General features: G+C 41.2%; 1 protein-coding gene across 1 annotated transcript in view; it reads right to left on the reverse strand.

Annotated features, from left to right (window-relative positions):
- rngo (DNA damage inducible 1 homolog rngo) overlaps window positions 1-14,390 on the reverse strand; it is an 84,495-nt gene extending 70,105 nt beyond the window's left edge. The window contains exon 1 of the mRNA XM_067781794.1: window positions 13,759-14,390. Within this exon, the coding sequence (XP_067637895.1) occupies window positions 13,759-14,023 (265 nt within the window). The 5' untranslated portion in view covers window positions 14,024-14,390. The remainder of the gene's footprint in view (window positions 1-13,758) is intronic.
- Window positions 14,391-22,110: the final 7,720 nt, after the last annotated feature.

Raw genomic sequence — 22,110 nt, forward strand, 5'->3', positions numbered from 1 at the left:
GTTCACACAACTCAATTTCGCTTACACAATAGTTTTGATAGCTGGTTGGCTCCTCTCTACAGCAACAACATAACTTTTTTCATACTGTCAAAATGTGCGTGTTGGTATTAGGCGAATGGAATGGAAACATAAAACTTTGAAATTCTTGTGTGTTGTAAGAAAATGTGTACAATGTTTTAGTTTCATTTTGATTTTGCCATCTTCTTTTGACAGTCCCTACTCCAGTGAAATGAAAAAAATAAAATCAGATGATGAGATGAGCCAACCTTATAGTTGAGACATGCGTAACTGACGTTTAAATCTACTCAATAAACATACTATACAAGGTTGCATTTGCAGTTTGAAACAGTTTATTACGCAATTTTTTTTAAATTGGCAATTTATTATTACAAATTTGTATATGATAAATTGCGTAATAAATTGCCCAAATTGTATAAATTGCCAATTTGGTGTGTGTTTGTACATAGCGTAAAATATAAAATTGAATATTTGTAGCGCAAAAGGAAAATTTGTTTCCAAATTCAATAAGAAAGAAAGTGACAAATATTTTATAAAATTTTACGTTGCTGTTGCGTTGTATACTAGAACGTCGTAAAGAAATGTTGTTTGCATTAAGACAGCTGTGACGGCCAAAATGATGCAAACCTTAAATGTTAGTTGGCCCTAACCGTTAAAGCCGTTTAACTTAATAGACCCGAAACCGAATAGGGATATGGCTAACCTCGATGTTTTATAAGTATGCAGGACGTTCAATGATAATCAAGTTAAATCAAATTTATGTATTTATGGTTTTCCATGGGAAAGAAGTTACCTAGAATGTTGAGCCATTGTACATGGACCTGCAAAGTGTAAGTCCCTTTTACATCAGAAAATCAAGTCGGTCATGACATCGACTAAGAGGGTGAAAAGGATGAAAGTAGTACAACAGCACCCGTACCAAGCATATCTTAAAATTTTTGATTTTTGTAGTATTCCGTGTTTTATTTCACGATTTCTTTTAAGATGAATTGGCAAATGTAAAGGGGAATAGATGACACAAAAGGAAATGCCAGCATGATTGAATTCAAGAATTCTGTAATGTAATTCAATCATCGGAAGTCGGAAATAAGAAATTGTTCTTTTATTAGTAGATATTCACAAAAAACCGGAAAATTATATCCACGCAAAACGCCTTTTTAGTTAATTTTCTGTGTACAACAATATCACCAAAATTACACCTACCATATGAAAGTCTTAAACTTTTTTTTTTGCAAAAATTTCTTGACAGAGTAAAAGTATTACTTTTCCGCCTTCGGATTTTTGCATCCGAAATTAAAACGCGTCATCTGACACCTGTCCCGAAATTTTTGGACATATATTAAAAATCGACGCCTGTGGTAAATAATTCCTTCCACTGAATACTTATTTCTATATTCAATGCCAAAATCAATATAGCATCCTCAAAAGATACTAAAATATCAAAACTCACAAATAGCTATGAATGCGGAATAATACCCCAGCTGGTTAGGGGGTCAGAATATACCCGCGGTAGGTATGCCTGTCGTAAGAGGCGACTAAAATACCGGATTCAAGGGGGTGTGAGCGCAACCCTTCAGGTTGCCAGCGCAATATATAGCTTCTCCAAACCCAATTGTCAACCTCACCTATCCGCGGCGAATCCTGTTTCACTAACAGACGAGGCTCTGGCGACCCCAAGCTCCTCATGGAACTTGTGGGTGGGGAGGGAGGGGATGGCCGGAAGGTTTAATGTGGCCACATAAATCGTTCCCGAGATGTTCGGGCTAGCACCTTAATGGTGCTGTGGTACCGGAGCGTACCGGATCTGTATCCGACAAAGGACCATCACATCGATAACACTCCCCAAAGCCTTAGGGGAGCAACCTTATCGCTACAACAACAACAACAATGCGGAATAATCTTAATTAAAGATTTCACATATCTGGAGCCAAGTAACCATCGCACATTTTAAAATTGTTTATTTCTCGTCACAAATATAATAATATGCTTTCCAGCGATAATAAATTAGTTCCTGACGTATATTTGCTTGTCGGGGAAGCCTTTTTGACTTCCATTTAAGTTCATCGCGTTTAAATAGCAAGTTGTTTAATTTCTCGCAACTTTTGACAGCATACTGTCAACTTAAAACCTATTTAAAAAAAAATTAAAATCGCGCTCATGTCATTTTAAATTTAAAATACTTTTTTAGAGATAAAATAGTGTTTAAGTGGATTATAACAGACTTAAAATGATACTTAATTTAGAACCATGTTTAAACCAATAAGACTCCATGTTATTTCGACTATGACTACGGGCCATTGACTCTTACATACATATTCATACTGTCTCGTAACCTTTGCCTGTCTATGGGTTAGCTACAGATGCCTCTGTTAATGTGTAGGGTGTCATATTTGTTCAACATAAGTGAGGTAGTATCATCAACTTTCGGAGAGCTTATTGCGATAAATGAAGCCATCCAGCTAGCAATAAAAAACAAGCAAAGAAAAGTGGTAATCTTTACGGACAGTTTAGGCGCTATCAATAATCTAGACAAAGGTGAAACAAGTAACCATGTAGTGGCGGAAATACACAATAAAACAAGTAAATCTGAAATTGAAAAAATAGTAGTGGTGTGGGTGCCCAGTCATATAGGTATCAGCTTTAATGAAAAAGCAGATGAGGCAGCGAAAATTGCCACCGAGGTAGACCAACGCATAACAATAGATTTGACACCAAGGGAAGTTCTAATACAAGTCAGCAGGGAATTTTGGGCGAAAACGGTGGAGGAATGCAAGACCAACTGTTCCAAGGTTGATGCAGAATTAATTGAGTTGATAGCGAAGAAGGAAAAAAATCCGTTGTACCAAAGCAAAAAAAACATGCTAAGTCCATACGATACAAAACTAATAAACAGACTCATTCTAGGGTACACATATAGTAGAACGTATCTACAGAAATTCAGGTCCAACGTCTCAGGTCACTGTACTGACTGCCAGACTGCCGAGACCCCCAACCATTTAATCTTCGAATGCAACAGATATAGTGCCTTCAGGAACAGTATTATTTTTAGTAAATTTAATAACGTAAAAGACCTTTTCTTATCGAAAGATTTCAAAAACTATGAAGAATTGGTAACCTTTCTGCATAATGCAAATCTAGCAAAAATGCTCTAGTATGTAAGTGTAAGATAGTTGATATCAAGCTGCATTCGCAGTTTGAGCCAAAAATTAAAAAAAAAAATAATGTAATAAGAATTAAAAGTACAACATATACATATCTATAGAGATATGCATATAGAGTCAAAAAACCGAAAAAATGTACCTGATAAATCTGTAACACACATCCACTGCTACTTATAAATAGCTATTAAAAAAATATATAGTTAGTTGTTAAATAAAATATAGACATATATAGTCATATATACCTGAACTAAGAGGAAGTCAATTACAGAAAGTAAATCAACACTCAGCAAATCTTAGGGCACTTCATAAGTAAATTTGTAAACAACTTATTGAAGTAATAAGATTTCCAAACCTGTAATAAACATGTGAACCTACCACCGCAACCAAAAATAATCGATACAAATGAAAATACACCCCAGCCAGCATTTTTTGAAAATTTTGATAAAAAAATATTCAAATATCATACCCCAAGATGATTAAAAACGTTCAAATTTAAAAGCATTTTCTGTTCGAAAATTAACGTATCGTTGGAAGAAAAATGTACCATAAATGTGATTATTCTTGAATAATCATTTATGACTCATATTTCGAAACACTTTTTATTCCTCTTTTTATCATACTTGATATTACTGGAAGATTGTACTTTACTTCTTTTGGAATACCATTTGATTACTTTTCACAGTCATTTTTTGATCACATTTAAGAACAATTTTCAATCATATTATATGATGGTTTGGAATCATTTGTGAATAAGATTGTGATTCATTTTTCCATCATATTTAATACATAACTAAATACTATATAAATATCATATTTCATCAGGGGGTGAAAGCATCTGGAAGCTCGGAAGTAAGCTTTTTGAACCGCAGGTAGTAATTAACTTGACCGTTGTACACACACACGACTACAACATCCAACATCATCTATGATCATCATCTTAGATCATGGTAACGATGTCACTTTAAAAATCACGATTTTACTATGTCTCATATCATTCTTTAAATATAACTAGATGTTTTCGACAATCATAACTCATGGAGGATGTTGAAGCCGGGTCCAGGCGTGTCGATCAAGCTTAACTTACCAGAGGTTAAACAGCTTACAACTTCCGTACATCGGTTCCATCCAGTATGTCTTTTCTGGGAAGCCGCATCTAGAGAAATGATAGAAGACATCCTAGGTTAGCAGCAGCACTTATATTACTTTTAGTCTTGAATATGTGTTGTATATTTGTAATTTTTTTGGATTTTATGATTGAAAAATTGTGAGCTAATGAAGAAAAATCAAATTTTCAATGAGAAGTATAGTTTTAACAAGTAAAAAAATCATCATTTATTCAAGAAAGGTAGTCTGTAAATATTAAGAAAGTTGATTGGAAAATAATTTTAAATTTTTGATCACCGAAGTTAAAGAAATTAAATTCAAAAATGATTCCAAATTGTGGTTGAAAAATTTTTCTCAGTTATTGACCATCAAAAGCAAACAAGTTTTATTATTCTCTATGTTCATTTTTATAAAATCTTAAAATTTATTCATCAAAGTTATTCGAAAATTATTTCAAAAAGTGATCGAAAAATGATTTTCAGTTTTTGATCATTAAAAGTAATCTTATTTTATTATTTATTTTGTTCAACTGTATGAAAACTCAGTATTTATTCGCAAGGAGTAGTCAAATTGTATTGATATGAAGGAAAGTTCAAAAATTGATCATCTAAATGCTGTGTGGGACGGAGCTTAATAATCATCACTGTGGAGGCTAGTAAACACACGACAGTGTACCCAACTGTCACTAGTTGTCCACGAATTGGAGAGCTGAAATTTAGAATTAAAAGTATCATAACCTGGCGTGTGGAGTAACTTATATACTCTGCCATAATCAGCTGTTTGGGAAACAGCATCAGAGCACAAAAAAAAAAAAAACCTTTGCCTGCACACAATTTATTCCCACGACTCGTTTACACTTAACTTGCATTTTCCATACTCTATTCCGTTTTTGCTTAGCTTGAGCTTCCCACCGAACTGAATATATATGTATCTATGCGGTTCACTGGCAAAGAGCCTAATTATATTCAGACCAATTCTAAATATTCTCGCGGAATTTTGTTCTCGCGGATTTTTTTATTCCCGCGGAAAAATTCCTCCAATTCTGTTCTCCTAGGGAGAACAATAATTGGGGAATAGGAATTTCGAATTTTCGAAGACAGCTGTTTTGTCAATTGAAATTTCGTTGCACATTTCTTATTTTGTTTAAAAAATTGAAAAGTTTAATTATTGTTGCAAATTTGTTGGAAATTAAGAAATTAAATATAAACAATGCACAGTATTTATTGCATTTCATGTGGTATTCACTGAAATAAGTAATGAATTGGTGCCACAGCAACATCAACAGCGGAACATAAGAAGAAGACGGCCGCATAACACAAATCTGCCGGACTTGCCTGCTTTTCAGCAAAGCAGTTTTCTGGCGGCCAAGTTGAGTTGAATTCGTCCTTCGTCATATGCCAAAATCTATTTAAGCCTTATTAAAAAATCCTTGCGCAATTTCTGGATGGCTGCATCAAATATGTATACCAAGAGCTCTACGGTTGCTTGATATACTTTTCGACTTAAAATAAAGAATATTGTGGTTGTAGTTGTTGTTGTATTAACAGTGAGAATATTGTGGTAGAATGTAAATACATATTTTAGCACAAATTTGTAAAAATAAGTGTTCTTTCTTAAAAGAACCAATTTCATTTAACTATTTTGATGCATCCCCTTTAATTTAACAAGTGAAAAAACTCCTATGAAATGGCAGAGAAAACTGCCTCTCTCTCACATTCATAATACCTACTTTTCTTCCATAACCGGTTTCCGCTTTTTCAAACATTGTTCAGAATACGAGGAAAGGGAGAAGTGAAACAACTCAGAAGGAATTTTTATTTAGAATACGAGGAATGGGAGAAGGGAAAAAACTCGCACAGAATTTTGGTTTAGAATTGGGCTGAATTTGTACACTTAGTATGTATGTATTAATGTGCATATGTAATGTTGGTAGCTCATAAGAATTAACTAGAATAATTTTGTATAAATACGAATGTGACTTCACAAATGAAGACAATCATTTGATTTGACACTAACAAGCAACCAAGTTCCTTTATTTTTAATATTATATGGCTATCATGCCAGACCTGATTGATAATAAGCAGTCTGCTAAACATCTCAAGCTGGATCGTTGGATTCACATACAGTTAATTCATTTTTAATGCTATAGTAATTATTTACATAATTTGAAAAAATTTAAGCGCTCAAAGGTATGCAACCTTACAGACACACCAGACGTAATTTTCGTCAAGAATCTCCCAAAACCAGCAAGTCATTCACAAGAATATCCTTGTAAAGTCGTCTTCGTTTTGATTTTTCAATTAATTTTAGCTTTCTTTAATTTGTATAAAAATTAATTTTTTTTTTACAATAATACAGCTGCTCGTTAACTAAGTTTTCAAGAATATTACTAGGTGCGATCATATAACATTTTACACCTTATAAATTGATAAGCTTTAATGGATTCCCCTTATGAAAAAATTAAAGAATAAACGAAATGAAGCGGGAGTTAAGAGTCTTGGTCAATGAAAACCTAAATTTTGTCGAACATATTAGCTAGAGTTGTGCTTTTTCGTTCATTTCAGAGATTCGATTCTTTAGTTTTTCTGATGAACGAACAAGTTGTTCTTTTTGTTCTTCTGTTCTTTTTTGTTTTCAAGCAAATTTGTTCACTGCTGCTTGCACCCGCGGAAAAAGCCAACAAGTATAGATGAGGGTGTGTATGCAGCAATGCTTTGTGTATGTATATTTAAGCTGGAGACATTGGTGCTTTATCGGTAACCGTATCGGTAACCTTATAACAGCTGATTCGACCAATCTTATGAGAATCAATGCAATCGATTATTGGTGCCGCTAAGGTCGTAACCGTATCGTAGCCAACCAATTGGGTTTTGGTTTACCGTCGTAACGATAAACAGCTGATTACGTTAGGGATACGGATACAGCGCTACGACATACGGCACCAATGACTCCAGCTTTAAATGTTTTATGAATAAATAAGTTAATATATACATATATGTTTAATTAACTTCAAAAAAAGTTACAAATTTCGGAAGATCCAGGAAATTGAAAGAGTACAGACACAAATTGTAAATATGATCTTTTCAAGTTTAATAAATGTAATTAGTTCTTACAAAGATGTTTTTCATAATTAGTCCACACATTAAGGCTGAGTAACACAGCACTGTGCTGTGTTATTGTGTTAACACTCAGTAATGTGCGGCAGGCACACGCACACTTATCGATTAATTTATAACACAGTGGCACACTCGATGGCACAAAGCTGACTGTTTCTATAGCACAGAGAATGACACTCAGATCGTAAGTGCACATTCATACATACATAGTCCATTGTGCTTGTGTTTTGTTTGTGTGTTGCTTGTACTCATAATCTTGCCTGTGTATTACGTTTAAAAGATGTGGGCACAAAATATATACTCTAAGTTGAAAATGTTCTATTTAAGCAAAATTTGTGGTTATATAACGTAGATTCCCTAAACATTTCTAAATGGCGTCAAACGTGGCGTTAGAGGTAAGTAACACAGTACTGTGCTCTGATATTGTGCCAACACTCATATCGACTTTCGATAATCAGTTGTAACACAATTGTGTCAACACAATGTGTTAACACTGCAAAGTGTGCCTGTGCTACTGTGTTAAAAAAAAAAAAAAAATAAATGTAAGGCGCGATAACCTCCGAAGAGATCTAAGGCCGAGCTTCTCTTCCAATTTGCGTCGTGCTCCTCTTGATTTTTCCCTACAAATTGGCCGGACGGGACCTACATGTTTTATGCCGACTCCGAACGGCATCTGCAAGGCAGATGAGTTTTCACTGAGAGCTTTTCATGGCAGAAATACAATCGGAGCGCTTGCCAGACACTGCCGAGGGGCGACCCCGCTTAGAAAAATTTTCTTCTAATTGAAAAATCTTATTTCTAAAATTTTGATGTTGCTTTGCCCGGGAGTTGAACCCAGGGCATACGGCGTGATAGGCGGAGCACGCTACCATCACACCACGGTGGCCGCCATGGCTACTGTGTTAACACTCAAAAAATAGTGTCATTACCCACCACTACCACACATATAATTGTTGTAGCAGTGCCACACACAAAGATGACCACACATCTTTCGCTTCCCAAGGCAGTCGGTTCTATGTACCGGACCGACTCGGGATTTTTCCCGACCAAGGACTGTCATCTCAGTGTGACCCCATTTAATTTGTTTCGTCCCTCCCACAAATTGTCATCCTCCCAGCAGCTCCTTGCAGCAGGACTGCTACATATTCTCTTACTCCGGGAAGGTATCGAACCCAATCCGGGTCCGTCTCCTGACCCCGGTCCTGAGAAATGGTTTTGCTGCATTTGCCAGAAAAGAATCTTTTTAGGACGGTCATACTCTGTTCAGTGTGTCTCGTGCAAGGGATGGTTGCATCGGACAGGTTGTTCTGGGCTTGATCCCAAAACCCGACGTCCACGTAACTTTTATAAATCTTTTGTGGCTCCTTGCTGCTCACGCCCAAGGGCGTCCCGTAGTCTACGCCTAAGCGCCCCCCCCCCCACTACCTTCCAGCAGCCTCGCTGCTCAGCAAGCCACAACAAGTACCCGCTGCTGCTCGCGCCCCACGGCGCCAACAACTCAAACAGCTGATACCACTCATAACTACTACCTTCGTAGTAGAGCTGGTAGCAATGCTGAGCATCAGCCCCTGCCCCCGTCTTCTTCTCCCCCCTCTTTTCTGGCAGCAATCGTGCAGGTCAGGGAAACAGACTCTTAGTCCCTACCTCCGTTTGCACCGTCTGCCAGCACAGAATATATAGGTTTGCGACATCCGCTCAATGCAGCTCCTGCCTTGGGTGGTGCCACTTTCCTAGATGTTCTGGTCTCCGCGACGGCAACCCCTCGACGGGTTTCATCGCGCCATGTTGCCAGGTCGCAAACCCAAATCATCCGGGTACCCCAATGCTTGCCCAAGGGCGCCCAGTCCCAAGGCCACAACAGCAATTGCGTCCTGGCCTTCCACAACCTAGGCGTAGTTACCCGTCACTTACCCCTAGAGTGGCGGCGTCACCCCTCATGCCCTTCAGAATTCTGCAGTTAAACTGTAATGGACTAACTGGGAAGATTACGGAGATAGTCGATTTCATGAAGCGGCACAACATCCGCATTGCTGCGATTCAAGAGACTAAACTCACAGCAAGATCTGCATTGCAGACCTGCTCTTGGTATAATGTCCACAGGAAAGACCGCGAGAGCGGAAATGGAGGGGGCTTCGCGTTTATTATACACCACTCTGTGCAATATTATATATTTGATCCTGGCATCGACCGCAGGGACAGCCCCCAGCGGGTAAGGGGGTCAGAATATAACCGCGGTAGGTATGCCTGTCGTAAGAGGCGACTAAAATACCAGATTCAAGGAGTGTGCAGCGCAACCCTTCAGGTTGCCAGCGCAATATATAGCTTCTCCAAACCCAATTGTCAACCTCACCTATCCGCGGCGAATCCTGTTTAACTAACAGACGAGGCTCTGGCGACCCCAAGCTTCTCATGGAACTTGGGGGTAAGGAGGGAGGGGATGGCCTGAAGGTTTAATGTGGCCACATAAATCGTTCCCGAGAGGGTCGGGCTAGCACCTTAATGGTGCTGTGGTACCGGAGCGTACCGGATCTGTATCCGGCAAAGGACCATCACATCGATAACACTCCCCAAAGCCTTCGGGGAGCAACCTTATCGCTACAACAACAACAACAACCGCAGGGACAATGTCTTAGAACCTCAAGGCCTATCTGTTCGGTCAGGCGATGCAAATCTAGAAATCATCAAAATCTACATCCCTCCTGTCACCTGTTGCCCCAGTGGATACCGCCCTAATATCGAGGCCTTACTCACTGGCAACAATCGCATTATCTTAGGCGATTTCAATGCCCATCACGACCTATGGCATTCAAACTTGCGGGCGGACAGTAGGGGTGAGATGTTGGCGGATCAAATAGAAGAAACGACGTTCTGCACAATAAACGGAGACGCCCCCACACGTATGGTAGGAAGCTGTCATAGCTCGCCAGATATCTCAATCGTGAGCGCAGAACTCGTAAACTGCGTCAACTGGCAGCCGATGGTAACATTGGCATCCGACCACCTGCCCATACTTATTTCGTTCGAGCGTACCGCCGACTTCATCGTCACCGAAAAACGCACTTTCATAAACTTCAAAAAAGGAAAGTGGGAAGAATATAAATCTGCAACAGACAGCAGCTTTGCTGCCCTCCCTATCCCGACTGATGCCCGCCAAGGGGAGCGTGCCTTCCGTAAGGTCATTGAATCCGCCTCGGCACATTTCATTCCCGCCGGGAGAATTCCCGAAATCCGGCCCCACTTCCCGGCGGAGGCCGCGAGCTTAGCGAGGGAACGCGACCTTATAAGACAGCTTGATCCAGGCGACCCCCAAATAAGGGATATAAACCAACGCATCAGATTGCTTGTGGACGAACACAAGCGGGCGAAATGGGAAGACCACCTAAGAGGTTGTAACCTCTCTACCGGTGTAGGTAAACTTTGGTCTACCGTAAAGTCCCTATCGAATCCGACTAAGCACATAGACAGAGTTTCCATCGCCTTTGGCGATAAGGTGCTGTCGGATGCGAAAAAATGCGCGAGCGCCCTCTGCCGACAATATATAATGCATCCTACGGTTGACAAAGATAGACGGAGAGCCAATAGACACGCACATAAACACAAATTCAGCGCGTCACCAATCACCATCACCGCTAGAGAGGTTGAGGACGCCATTGGTCGCGCTAAACCATCCAAAGCAGTGGGCCCAGAGGGCATAGCCATGCCGATGCTTAAAAACCTAGGGAAAGAGGGTTTCAAATATTTAGCGCATGTCTTCAACCTGTCTCTTTCCACCTTTGTCATACACGAGAAATGGAAAATGGCCAAGGTGGTCCCGCTACTAAAGCCTGGGAAACCAGCTAACATAGGTGAGTCATATCGTCCGATATCTCTCCTATCGCCAGTGGCAAAGACGCTTGAAGCCATTTTGCTCCCTTATTTCCAAAAACATTTGCAGCTAGCCCCTCATCAGCATGGCTTCAGAAAACTCCATAGCACTACCTCCGCGCTAAATGTCATTGGCACCCAGATAAACTGCGGTTTGAATCAATACCCCCACCATAGAACAGTACTCGTAGCGCTAGACCTATCAAAAGCCTTTGATACGGTCAACCATGGCTCGTTACTGCAAGACCTGGAAGGGTCTACCCTTCCCCCATTTCTTAAAAGGTGGACCGCAAATTATCTGGGTGGTGGGCAGGCATCGGTGCAATTCAGAAACGAAACATCAAAACCAAGGAGAATTAAACAAGGGGTGCCACAGGGTGGTGTCCTATCCCCACTTTTGTTTAATTTCTACATATCCAAGCTACCTTCACCACCGGAAGGAGTCACAATCGTTTCCTACGCCGATGACTGCACAATAATGGCCACAGGCCCAGGCCCAGAGATCGATGAGCTATGCAATAACATAAACGGCTATCTCCCTGATCTCTCCAGTTTTTTCGCCTCGCGAAACCTGGCATTGTCACCGACTAAATCTTCCGCGACCTTATTTACAACATGGACGCCCCAAATGTCGACCATATTGAACATCCACGTCGATGGCACTACGCCCGACTGTCCTACACCCCAAAATCTTGGGTGTGACGTTTGATCAGGATCTACATTTTGGTGCGCACGCAACCGCAATTGTTCCGAGAATTCAGAGCCGTAATTAAATCCTCAAATCCCTTGCTGGCAGTACCTGGGGAAAAGATAAAGAAACGCTCATGACCACATACAAAGCAATTAGCCAGCCGATTACGCTCTACGCGTCACCCATATGGTCGCCAAGCCTAAAAACTACCCACTGGAAGAAACTACAGGCCTGCCAAAATACTGCTCTCAGAATCGCCACGGGCTGTCTTCTTATGTCCCCAGAACACCATCTGCATAATGAGGCGAGAATACTCCCCATCAGGGAGAGAAATGAGATGCTGACCAAACAGTTTCTGTTGAATACCCAGAAACCTGGGCATCCCAACAGAAATCTGATTGACGAACCAGTACCGCCTAGGGGCCTAAGGAGTCATCTCCGTAAGCATTTTGAGGAAATACGGCACCTGAGAACCCAGCCGTATGAAGCGAAAAAACACAAGCAGGTCCTTGGTGAACTGCATAGACAGGCGTCGGACCTTTATGTCGGGAATTGCCCGGTGAATCCAGTACTTGAAAAAAAATATCCAGAGCTCGCAGAAGAGGAACGCATACTCCCCAGGGAAACGCGTGTCACTCTTGCTCAACTTCGTTCTGGATACTGTAACAGGTTAAACTCTTACCTATCCAGATTCAACCCCGACATACAAATGTATGCCCCGCTTGCAATGTGTCCCCACATGACACCAACCATCTCTTTAATTGTAATGTGGAACCAACGCCTCTAACACCCCTTTCCTTATGGTCCACCCCTGTTGAAACGGCAAGTTTCCTTGGACTCCCGTTAGAGGATATTGATGACAATTTGTGATCGGTCGCGGCTATTAGGTGGGGCGAGCATTGCTACAACAACAAGAACAACAACGTTGTATATACCTTTATAGCTACAAAAATCCTTTTTTTATTTCAGGTCTCCCTTAAATATGCGTTGCAATGTGATCTCTGATCGGCCAAAGTCTTCCTTTAATATTTACAAATGGTAGAGCATTTACTTGGATTTAACCTCCCCATAACACAATTGAGAATTTTTTACGCTACAACAACAGCAATATGTTGCAGTTATTCTCCCATTGCGACCGCGTGTGTTGATCTACCAGCTGCCTAATGCGCATTTGTATGTCCCCGGGGTCTTGCTCAAAAGACCACATTCCCCTTTGCCGGTTCCTTAGTATTCTTCCAGTGTGATTAAAGGCAGCCGACATGCAATGAATGATTCTGCGAATATCTCGTCAAATAAAGGGGTAAACCGCATTGTACGGGATGCCCAAGCCTGAAGAATAATGGTTTGACCTCTGTGATTGAAAGAAATATTTTTCCATATACATACGTCCATTGCACTTATAAAGAAGAAAACAATGCATTATTTTTATCTTAGCGAGGTCGGATTCAACAAAGTGAAAAAAAGAACTGCGAGGTGCCATAAATAACCGCATAAAAATATGCTATGATCAAGTTAACTATCTCGACATTTTTTGACAAAGTAAAGTAAATATACAGCTAAATCGCAACATGGTCGAGCACGGTACGGTGGGAAAGTAATGCGGCTGTCGAGCACATTGACCCACTTATACTAAAAAACAATAAGCAATGCACATTTAATATTTTTGAAAAAGCACAAGCAATATCTACCAACAGAACTGTGGTCACTCATATTTTCCTATATGTATATACATATATATTAATATATGCATATGTATCTACACTTATCGCGACTGTATCATTAAAATGTGATCTTTCTTACTCACCTAGACGACCAGCCGGTGGAGCGCCTACATTGCGTGGTGCAATTTGTAAACGTTGTAATATTACACAGTCGCCGTCTTTGATTCCAAAATGTTTGAGCGGTTTTTTATCGTCCAATAATGGAGCTCCATTGAACATAATAATTATTTCAGCGATAGGCAGTCCAGATTCTACCTCACAGAACGCTTTGAAGTTTTCTAATTCCAATTCTTCAGAGACGTCTAGGAAAAATACGCTATCCGTTAGCGTAGTCACGGTTATCTTCATATTTGCTTTTTTCAATTACTTAAAAAAGTACGTTAAATTTTAATTTAGTGAACTTTACACTAATCACAAATATTTTGGAACAAAATTATTCGCACCACAAAAAAATTCGTAATTCTTTCTTTGCTGCAATTGATGTATTGATGTTATTATTTAAGGAAGCGGAGCAGAATGGCCAGCTTTATACTTCAACGAAATGTCGCAGTAGTTTGTGTTTATATATATATATAGGTTATTATTTTCCTTGCTACACAATTTAATTTATATAGTATTTATTTAACAAAAAAAAAACAGTGCAATGCGTTTTTCTTCTTTGTCTCGTCACCAAAAACAACACCAATTTTTTTATTGATTTCGTTTTCCCCACTTCCTATGTTCTTATATTTTCTTCCAGTCTCATTTAGATTGTTCATTCGGCATCTTTATTTCATAACAAGACCACATATGGCTAAAGGCCCCAACATATAAGAATAACCTATTTGTCGCCGCAGTTGACTGCATGTGTTTGTATGGGAATTGTCAAATAGGTTATTCTTAAGGTACGCGCACATTACGCTGCGCGACACGTAGCGGCAGTGGCGCCTCACAGAGCGACATATTTTGGCAATTCACATTAAGCGGCAATCGAGCGACACATTGCGGCAAAAGTTTGTGTTTGTTTTTGTTTGCAAAATGGACGACATAGTTTTTGAAGCTGTAATTATTTCATTTTTGTGCGAATAAGAGGAAAAGAAAAGAAAAAGGTCGTGGCTATGGGTCCAAGATATCTCATCCTCAAGATATGAGGAAGGAGAGGGCAGCGATTTAGTTTAGCACCCCCCGAGTTCGGTGTTTAACTTGGTATCAAATGAAAGAGGGAGTTCTCCCGATCACAAATATATATATTTTAAAGTGCGCAAACTTATAATTTAAAAGTTATTTGTTGTTAAAATTTGCAAATTTCTATACAACTTTTATATGTGTATACGTATATATATTTTATGGCATTACATATCTGTGCTGCCACATCTATAAAACGTAACAAGTGCAGAATCTAAAAATAACTTATAAAAATACCTTTCATCTGATGTATATATATCTTTAACTTTTCTAGTCTTTATTTACCGAAAATTTGTTTATTGTTATGTTAGCCGATCCAACACCGCCTGGCCATGCACAGTAATTCTGCGTAAAACACCTTTCTGCATAGGCGGCCTTCGGCCGCGCTTATAAAAAATAACCCTGGGCTACGCCATGCCAAGTCCGGGTGTGTGGTATAACTGTGGCTACCGCCATGGCGATATCCTTCTGCGTAGTACAACCTTAAGCGCGGCCGAAGGCCGTCTACGCGGAAAAGTGTTTCAACTTCTCAAAATGAGTAGTAAAAATATATATATTCCTTTTTCTTTATTAACTGAAAGGTGGTAAGGAAATATTTATATATATGTTTTTTTTTTGTTTGTGTGGCAGCACAGCTTTGTAATGTCATCAATAATATATATATATATGAATGTGCATGTTGCTACAAAAGCGCGATTGATTTAATAAAAACATTTATAATAAGTAAAAACAATGCAAAAATGAAATATGAAATATACAAAAATCCAATTTAAGTTTATCGTTGCCAATTTATAAAGATATTTATGTGGATTAAGGTTTTGAAAGATATGTAAATTTTAATTTAAAGTGCTATAGAAATTTGCTAAATTTGCAAACTTTAACAACAAATAACTTTTAAATTATAAGTTTGCGCACTTTAAAATATATATATTTGTGATCGGGACAACTCCCTATTTCATTTGATACCAAGTTTTACCCCGAACTCGGGGGGAGCTATTCTAAAATTTTCCCGGCAATTCACACCTAGCAGCAGCAGCACTGCGCGAGACTTCCCAACGCGGCGTTTTTGCCTAGTTGATCAAATTTGCCGCGCTGTGCCGGGTCGTGCAGTGCTGCTGACGCTAGTTGTGAATTGCCTCATAAGAATACATGCAAGGAATATTTTGAAATGCAGTGCAGTGCTGCGTAGTGCAGCCTAATGTGGCCTTACCTTTATGTGTTCGGTTGAGTTGGCTAAGCGGTTTCAGTTGAAATGGTTGAAACCGCTTAGGTAATTGTCCACCAGATTGATCATTGTTTACTATATCGTTTGGCAGCTTAAATAGAGGTTATGTTGCGAATTGAGTGCAAGGCAGTGAACAAGGCAGTTGAATGTCATATAATGAAGGAATGATGTTCGGAGTTTTTTCAAAGTTAAAAAAAAAATGATAAAAGCTTTAATATAAATAAAAATATTGTGTTAATAACAACAAAAACGCCATATATATTCTATATACATAAATTCGTAAGAATTATATCATTTTAAAATTTGAGTTAAATAATCTAAAGTTTTTTTTTGAAACTGAGTCGAGACCTGTGCGTGTGAATGTGCGAATTTTCACCGATCAGCTGTTAGTTGCGCCACTTGGTAAAATTTACAATGAGATTGATAGTGTTGCATATTCAAAAATAGGGAACTATTGTGAACGAGCGAATGAACAGCAGGGCAGGGTGACATACACACAAACAAACACACGCATTTCATGTATTTTGTTTTTGTAATTCTCTGGCTGAGTGTCAAAAACATACTGCGCTAGAAGTAGAAATGTCATAGCAGCTAAACAAAGTAACAATTAGCTGATAAACTTCCACCATCTGTATGGTTTTGCCATAATGAAACTGTTTAGCTAGTTGAAGCGTTTTTTTCAAGCTCGCTGGCAAAAAAAAACAACTGATATTCACAGATCTTTGTATTTTAAGGCCTCCGGCGATTTACGACGAAATTCACTAAAATTTTGTATGTGTGCGTGCCGGGTAATTGACGCTTGCCCCGCGACCAAAGGGGATAAATATAATAAGACATTGTGAATCCAACTAAGTGTGATATCTACTGCATAGACCAGATTTGTTATTGACTATCGCTGTCTCATTCTGTATCCCTTTCTATCACCCGCTGAAGATATGCGCCGCCATATTGAACACCCTGTCAAAACGCTAAAAAATAGCCATATTGAACATCCTGTCCGGCAGTTGACAGATAAGATATCACACTTAGTTTGATTCACAATGATCCTGTCAGGCAGTTGACAGATAAGATATCACACTTAATTGATTCACGATTATAATAAGAGACGTCACTTCTTACTTTGCAATGTTTGTAATGTTATTCTTTAGGTGCTTTAGGGTATTCCCAGGTTTTTTTCGTGGGGTATTTATGCTTATTTTTCCAACTTTATTTAATTAATGAATTAATTCTCTCTCCAAAAATAACGTTTGCTTAGGCGATGCAGTGGGACAGTGCGATTCCAGCTATGCTCCTGCTAGCTCTTCTATAGTAATGTAGGTACCGTCTGGAAAAATATCAGCTGTTTTTTATGGGCAATTAATACGTCATTTTCCTTTAGCTCTTTTTTTCTCTCTTTCTTTCATTCGCTCAATCAGTCCCCTGTGACGTAGATGCGCAGAACGAAGCAATTTTGAACTCCTGAATGCGCAATCTGGATGGGTGATTTGTGTTCATATCAGTTACCGATTCTCCTCGCTTTAATAAAAAGTTTCACCAGGTAGTTGTTTCTTACCCTTTGCTGTGGAGATCACGCTACTGTAATTATTGGCATCAATCGTTATTTGATTCATCTTTTCATTGCAGGGTTAAACTCGAGTCAACTTTAAAGCTGGAGACATTGGTGCTTTATCGGTAACCGTATCGGTAACCTTTTAACAGCTGATTCGACCAACCTTATGAGAATCAATGCAATCGATTATTGGTGCCGCTAAGGTCGTAACCGTATCGTAGCCAACCAATTGGGTTTTGGTTTACCGTTGTTGTTGTTGTTGTAGCAATGCTCGCCCCACCTAATAGCCGCGACCGATCACAAATTGTCATCAATATCCTCTAACGGGAGTCCAAGGAAAATTGCCGTTTCAACAGGGGTGGACCATAAGGAAAGGGGTGTTAGAGGCGTTGGTTCCACATTACAATTAAAGAGATGGTTGGTGTCATGTGGGGACACATTGCAAGCAGGGCATACATTTTGTATGTCGGGATGGATTCTGGATAGGTAAGAGTTTAACCTGTTACAGTATCCAGAACGAAGTTGAGCAAGAGTAACACGCGTTTCCCTGGGGAGTATGCGTTCCTCTTCTGCGAGTTCTGGATATTTTTCTTCAAGTACTGGATTCACCGGGCAATTCCCGACATAAAGATCCGACGCCTGTCTATGGAGTTCACCAAGGACCTGCTTGTGTTTTTTCGCTTCATACGGCTGGGTTCTCAGGTGCCGTATTTCCTCAAAATGCTTACGGAGATGACTCCTTAAGCCCCTAGGCGGTGCTCGTTCGTCAATCAGATGCCTGTTGGGATGGCCAGGTTTCTGGGTATTCAACAGAAACTGTTTGGTCAGCATCTCATTTCTCTCCCTGATGGGGAGTATTCTCTCCTCATTATGCAGATGGTGTTCTGGGGACATAAGAAGACAGCCCGTGGCGATTCTGAGAGCAGTATTTTGGCAGGCCTGTAGTTTCTTCCAGTGGGTGGTTTTTAGGCTTGGCGACCATATGGGTGACGCGTAGCACGTAATCGGCTGGCTAATTGCTTTGTATGTGGTCAAGAGCGTTTCTTTATCTTTTCCCCAGGTACTGCCAGCAAGGGATTTGAGGATTTTATTACGGCTCTGAATTCTTGGAACAATTGCGGTTGCGTGCGCACCAAAATGTAGATCCTGATCAAACGTCACACCCAAGATTTTGGGGTGTAGGACAGTCAGTAGCGTAGTGCCATCGACGTGGATGTTCAATATGGTCGACATTTGGGGCGTCCATGTTGTAAATAAGGTCGCGGAAGATTTAGTCGGTGACAATGCCAGGTTTCGCGAGGCGAAAAAACTGGAGAGATCAGGGAGATAGACGTTTATTTTATTGCATAGCTCATCGATCTTTGGGCCTGGGCCTGTGGCCATTATTGTGCAGTCATCGGCGTAGGAAACGATTGTGACTCCTTCCGGTGGTGAAGGTAGCTTAGATATGTAGAAATTAAACAAAAGCGGGGATAGGACACCACCCTGTGGCATCCCTTGTTTAATTCTCCTTTGTTTTGATGTTTCGTTTCTGAATTGCACCGATGCCTGCCGACCACCCAGATAATTTGCGGTCCACCTTTTAAGACATGGGGGAAGGGTGGACCCTTCCAGGTCTTGCAGTAACGAGCCATGGTTGACCGTATCAAAAGCTTTTGATAGGTCTAACGCTACGAGTACTGTTCTATGGTGGGGATATTGATTCAAACCGCAATTTATCTGGGTGCTAATGACATTTAGCGCGGAGGTAGTGCTATGGAGTTTTCTGAAGCCATGCTGATGAGGGGCTAGCTGCAAATGTGCTTGGAAATAAGGGAGCAAAATGGCTTCAAGCGTCTTTGCCACTGGCGATAGGAGAGATATCGGACGATATGACTCACCTACGTTAGCTGGTTTCCCAGGCTTTAGTAGCGGGACCACCTTGGCCATTTTCCATTTCTCGGGTATGACAAAGGTGGAAAGAGACAGGTTGAAGACATGCGCTAAATATTTGAAACCCTCTTTCCCTAGGTTTTTAAGCATCGGCATGGCTATGCCGTCTGGGCCCACTGCTTTGGATGGTTTAGCGCGACCAATGGCGTCCTCAACCTCTCTAGCGGTGATGGTAATTGGTGACGCGCTGAGTTTGTGTTTATGTGCGTGTCTATTGGCTCTCCGTCTATCTTTGTCGACCGTAGGATGCATTATATATTGTCGGCAGAAAGCGCTCGCGCATTTTTTCGCATCCGACAGCACCTTATCGCCAAAGGCGATGGAAACTTTGTCTTTGTGCTTAGTCGGATTCGATAGCGACTTTACGGTGGACCAAAGTTTACCTACACCGGTAGAGAGGTTACAACCTCTTAGGTGCTCTTCCCATTTCGCCCGCTTGTGTTTGTCCACAAGCAATCTGATGCGTTGGTTTATATCCCTTATTTGGGGGTCGCCTGGATCAAGCTGTCTTATAAGGTCGCGTTCCCTCGCTAAGCTCGAGGCCTCCGCCGGGAAGTGGGGCCGGATTTCGGGAATTCTCCCGGCGGGAATGAAATGTGCCGAGGCGGATTCAATGACCTTACGGAAGGCACGCTCCCCTTGGCGGGCATCAGTCGGGATAGGGAGGGCAGCAAAGCTGCTGTCTGTTGCAGATTTATATTCTTCCCACTTTCCTTTTTTGAAGTTTATGAAAGTGCGTTTTTCGGTGACGATGAAGTCGGCGGTACGCTCGAACGAAATAAGTATGGGCAGGTGGTCGGATGCCAATGTTACCATCGGCTGCCAGTTGACGCAGTTTACGAGTTCTGCGCTCACGATTGAGATATCTGGCGAGCTATGACAGCTTCCTACCATACGTGTGGGGGCGTCTCCGTTTATTGTGCAGAACGTCGTTTCGTCTGTTTGAATGCCATAGGTCGTGATGGGCATTGAAATCGCCTAAGATAATGCGATTGTTGCCAGTGAGTAAGGCCTCGATATTAGGGCGGTATCCACTGGGGCAACAGGTGACAGGAGGGATGTAGATGTTGATGATTTCTAGATTTGCATCGCCTGACCGGACAGATAGGCCTTGACGTTCTAAGACATTGTCACTGCGGTCGATGCCAGGATCAAATATATGATATTGCACAGAGTGGTGTATAATAAACGCGAGGCCGCCTCCATATCCGCTCTCGCGGTCTTTCCTGTGGACATTATAACCAGAGCAGGTCTGCAATGCAGATCTTGCTGTGAGTTTAGTCTCTTGAATCGCAGCAATGCGGATGTTGTGCCGCTTCATGAAATCGACTATATCCGTAATCTTCCCAGTTAGTCCATTACAGTTGAACTGCAGAATTCTGAAGTGCATGAGGGGTGACGCCACCACTCTAGGGGTAAGTGAGGGGTGACTACGCCTAGGTTGTGGAAGGCCAGGACGCAATTGCTGTTGTGGCCTTGGGATTGGGCGCCCTTGGGCAAGCATTGGGGTACCCGGATGATTTGGGTTTGCGACCTGGCAAAATGGCGCGATGAAACCCGTCGGAGGGTTGCCGTCGCGGAGACCAGAACATCTAGGAAAGTGGCACCACCCAAGGCAGGAGCTGCATTTAGCGGATGTCGCAAACCTATATATTCTGTGCTTGCAGACGGTGCAAACGGAGGCATGGATTAAGAGTCTGTTTCCCTGACCTGCACGATTGCTACCAGAACAGAGGGGGGGGGGGAGGAGAAGAAGACGGGGGCAGGGGCTGATGTTCAGCATTGCAACCAGCTCTAGTACGAAGGTAGTAGTTATGAGTGGTATCAGCTGTTTGAGTTGTTGGCGCCGTGGGGCGCGAGCAGCAGCGGGTACTTGTTGTGGCTTGCTGAGCAGCGAAGCTGCTGGAAGGTAGTGGGGATACGCTTAGGCGTAGACTACGGGACGCCCTTGGGCGTGAGCAGCAAGGAGCCACAAAAGATTTATAAAAGTTACGTGGACGTCGGGTTTTGGGATCAAGCCCAGAACAACCTGTCCGATGCAACCATCCCTTGTACGAGACACACTGAACAGAGTATGACCGTCCTAAAAAGATTCTTTTCTGGCAAATGCAGCAAAACCATTTCTCATGACCGGGGTCAGGAGACGGACCCGGATTGGGTTCGATACCTTCCCGAAGTAAGAGAATATGTAGCAGTCCTGCTGCAAGGAGCTGCTGGGAGGATGACAATTTGTGGGAGGGACGAAACAAATTAAATGGGGTCACACTGAAATGACAGTCCTTGGTCGGGAAAAATCCCGAGTCGCTCCGGTACATAGAACCGACTGCCTTGGGAAGCGCCGTCGTAACGATAAACAGCTGATTACGTTAGGGATAAGGATACAGCGATACGACATACGGCACCAATGACTCCAGCTTAACTGGAATTTAATTTAGCACTTGGCCTTGTAATAACCCTTTTTCAAAACTAAAGCATTACTGATTTATAATTCTCCAGTTGGGAAAATTTTGTCTGTGGTTGGCAGTACTGGCACAAAGTATTGCCCTGCAAGACGGAGGTAACCAG

The sequence above is a fragment of the Eurosta solidaginis genome, chromosome 4 (assembly GCF_040869045.1).
Source record: "Eurosta solidaginis isolate ZX-2024a chromosome 4, ASM4086904v1, whole genome shotgun sequence".
Lineage (NCBI taxonomy): Eukaryota > Metazoa > Arthropoda > Insecta > Diptera > Tephritidae > Eurosta > Eurosta solidaginis.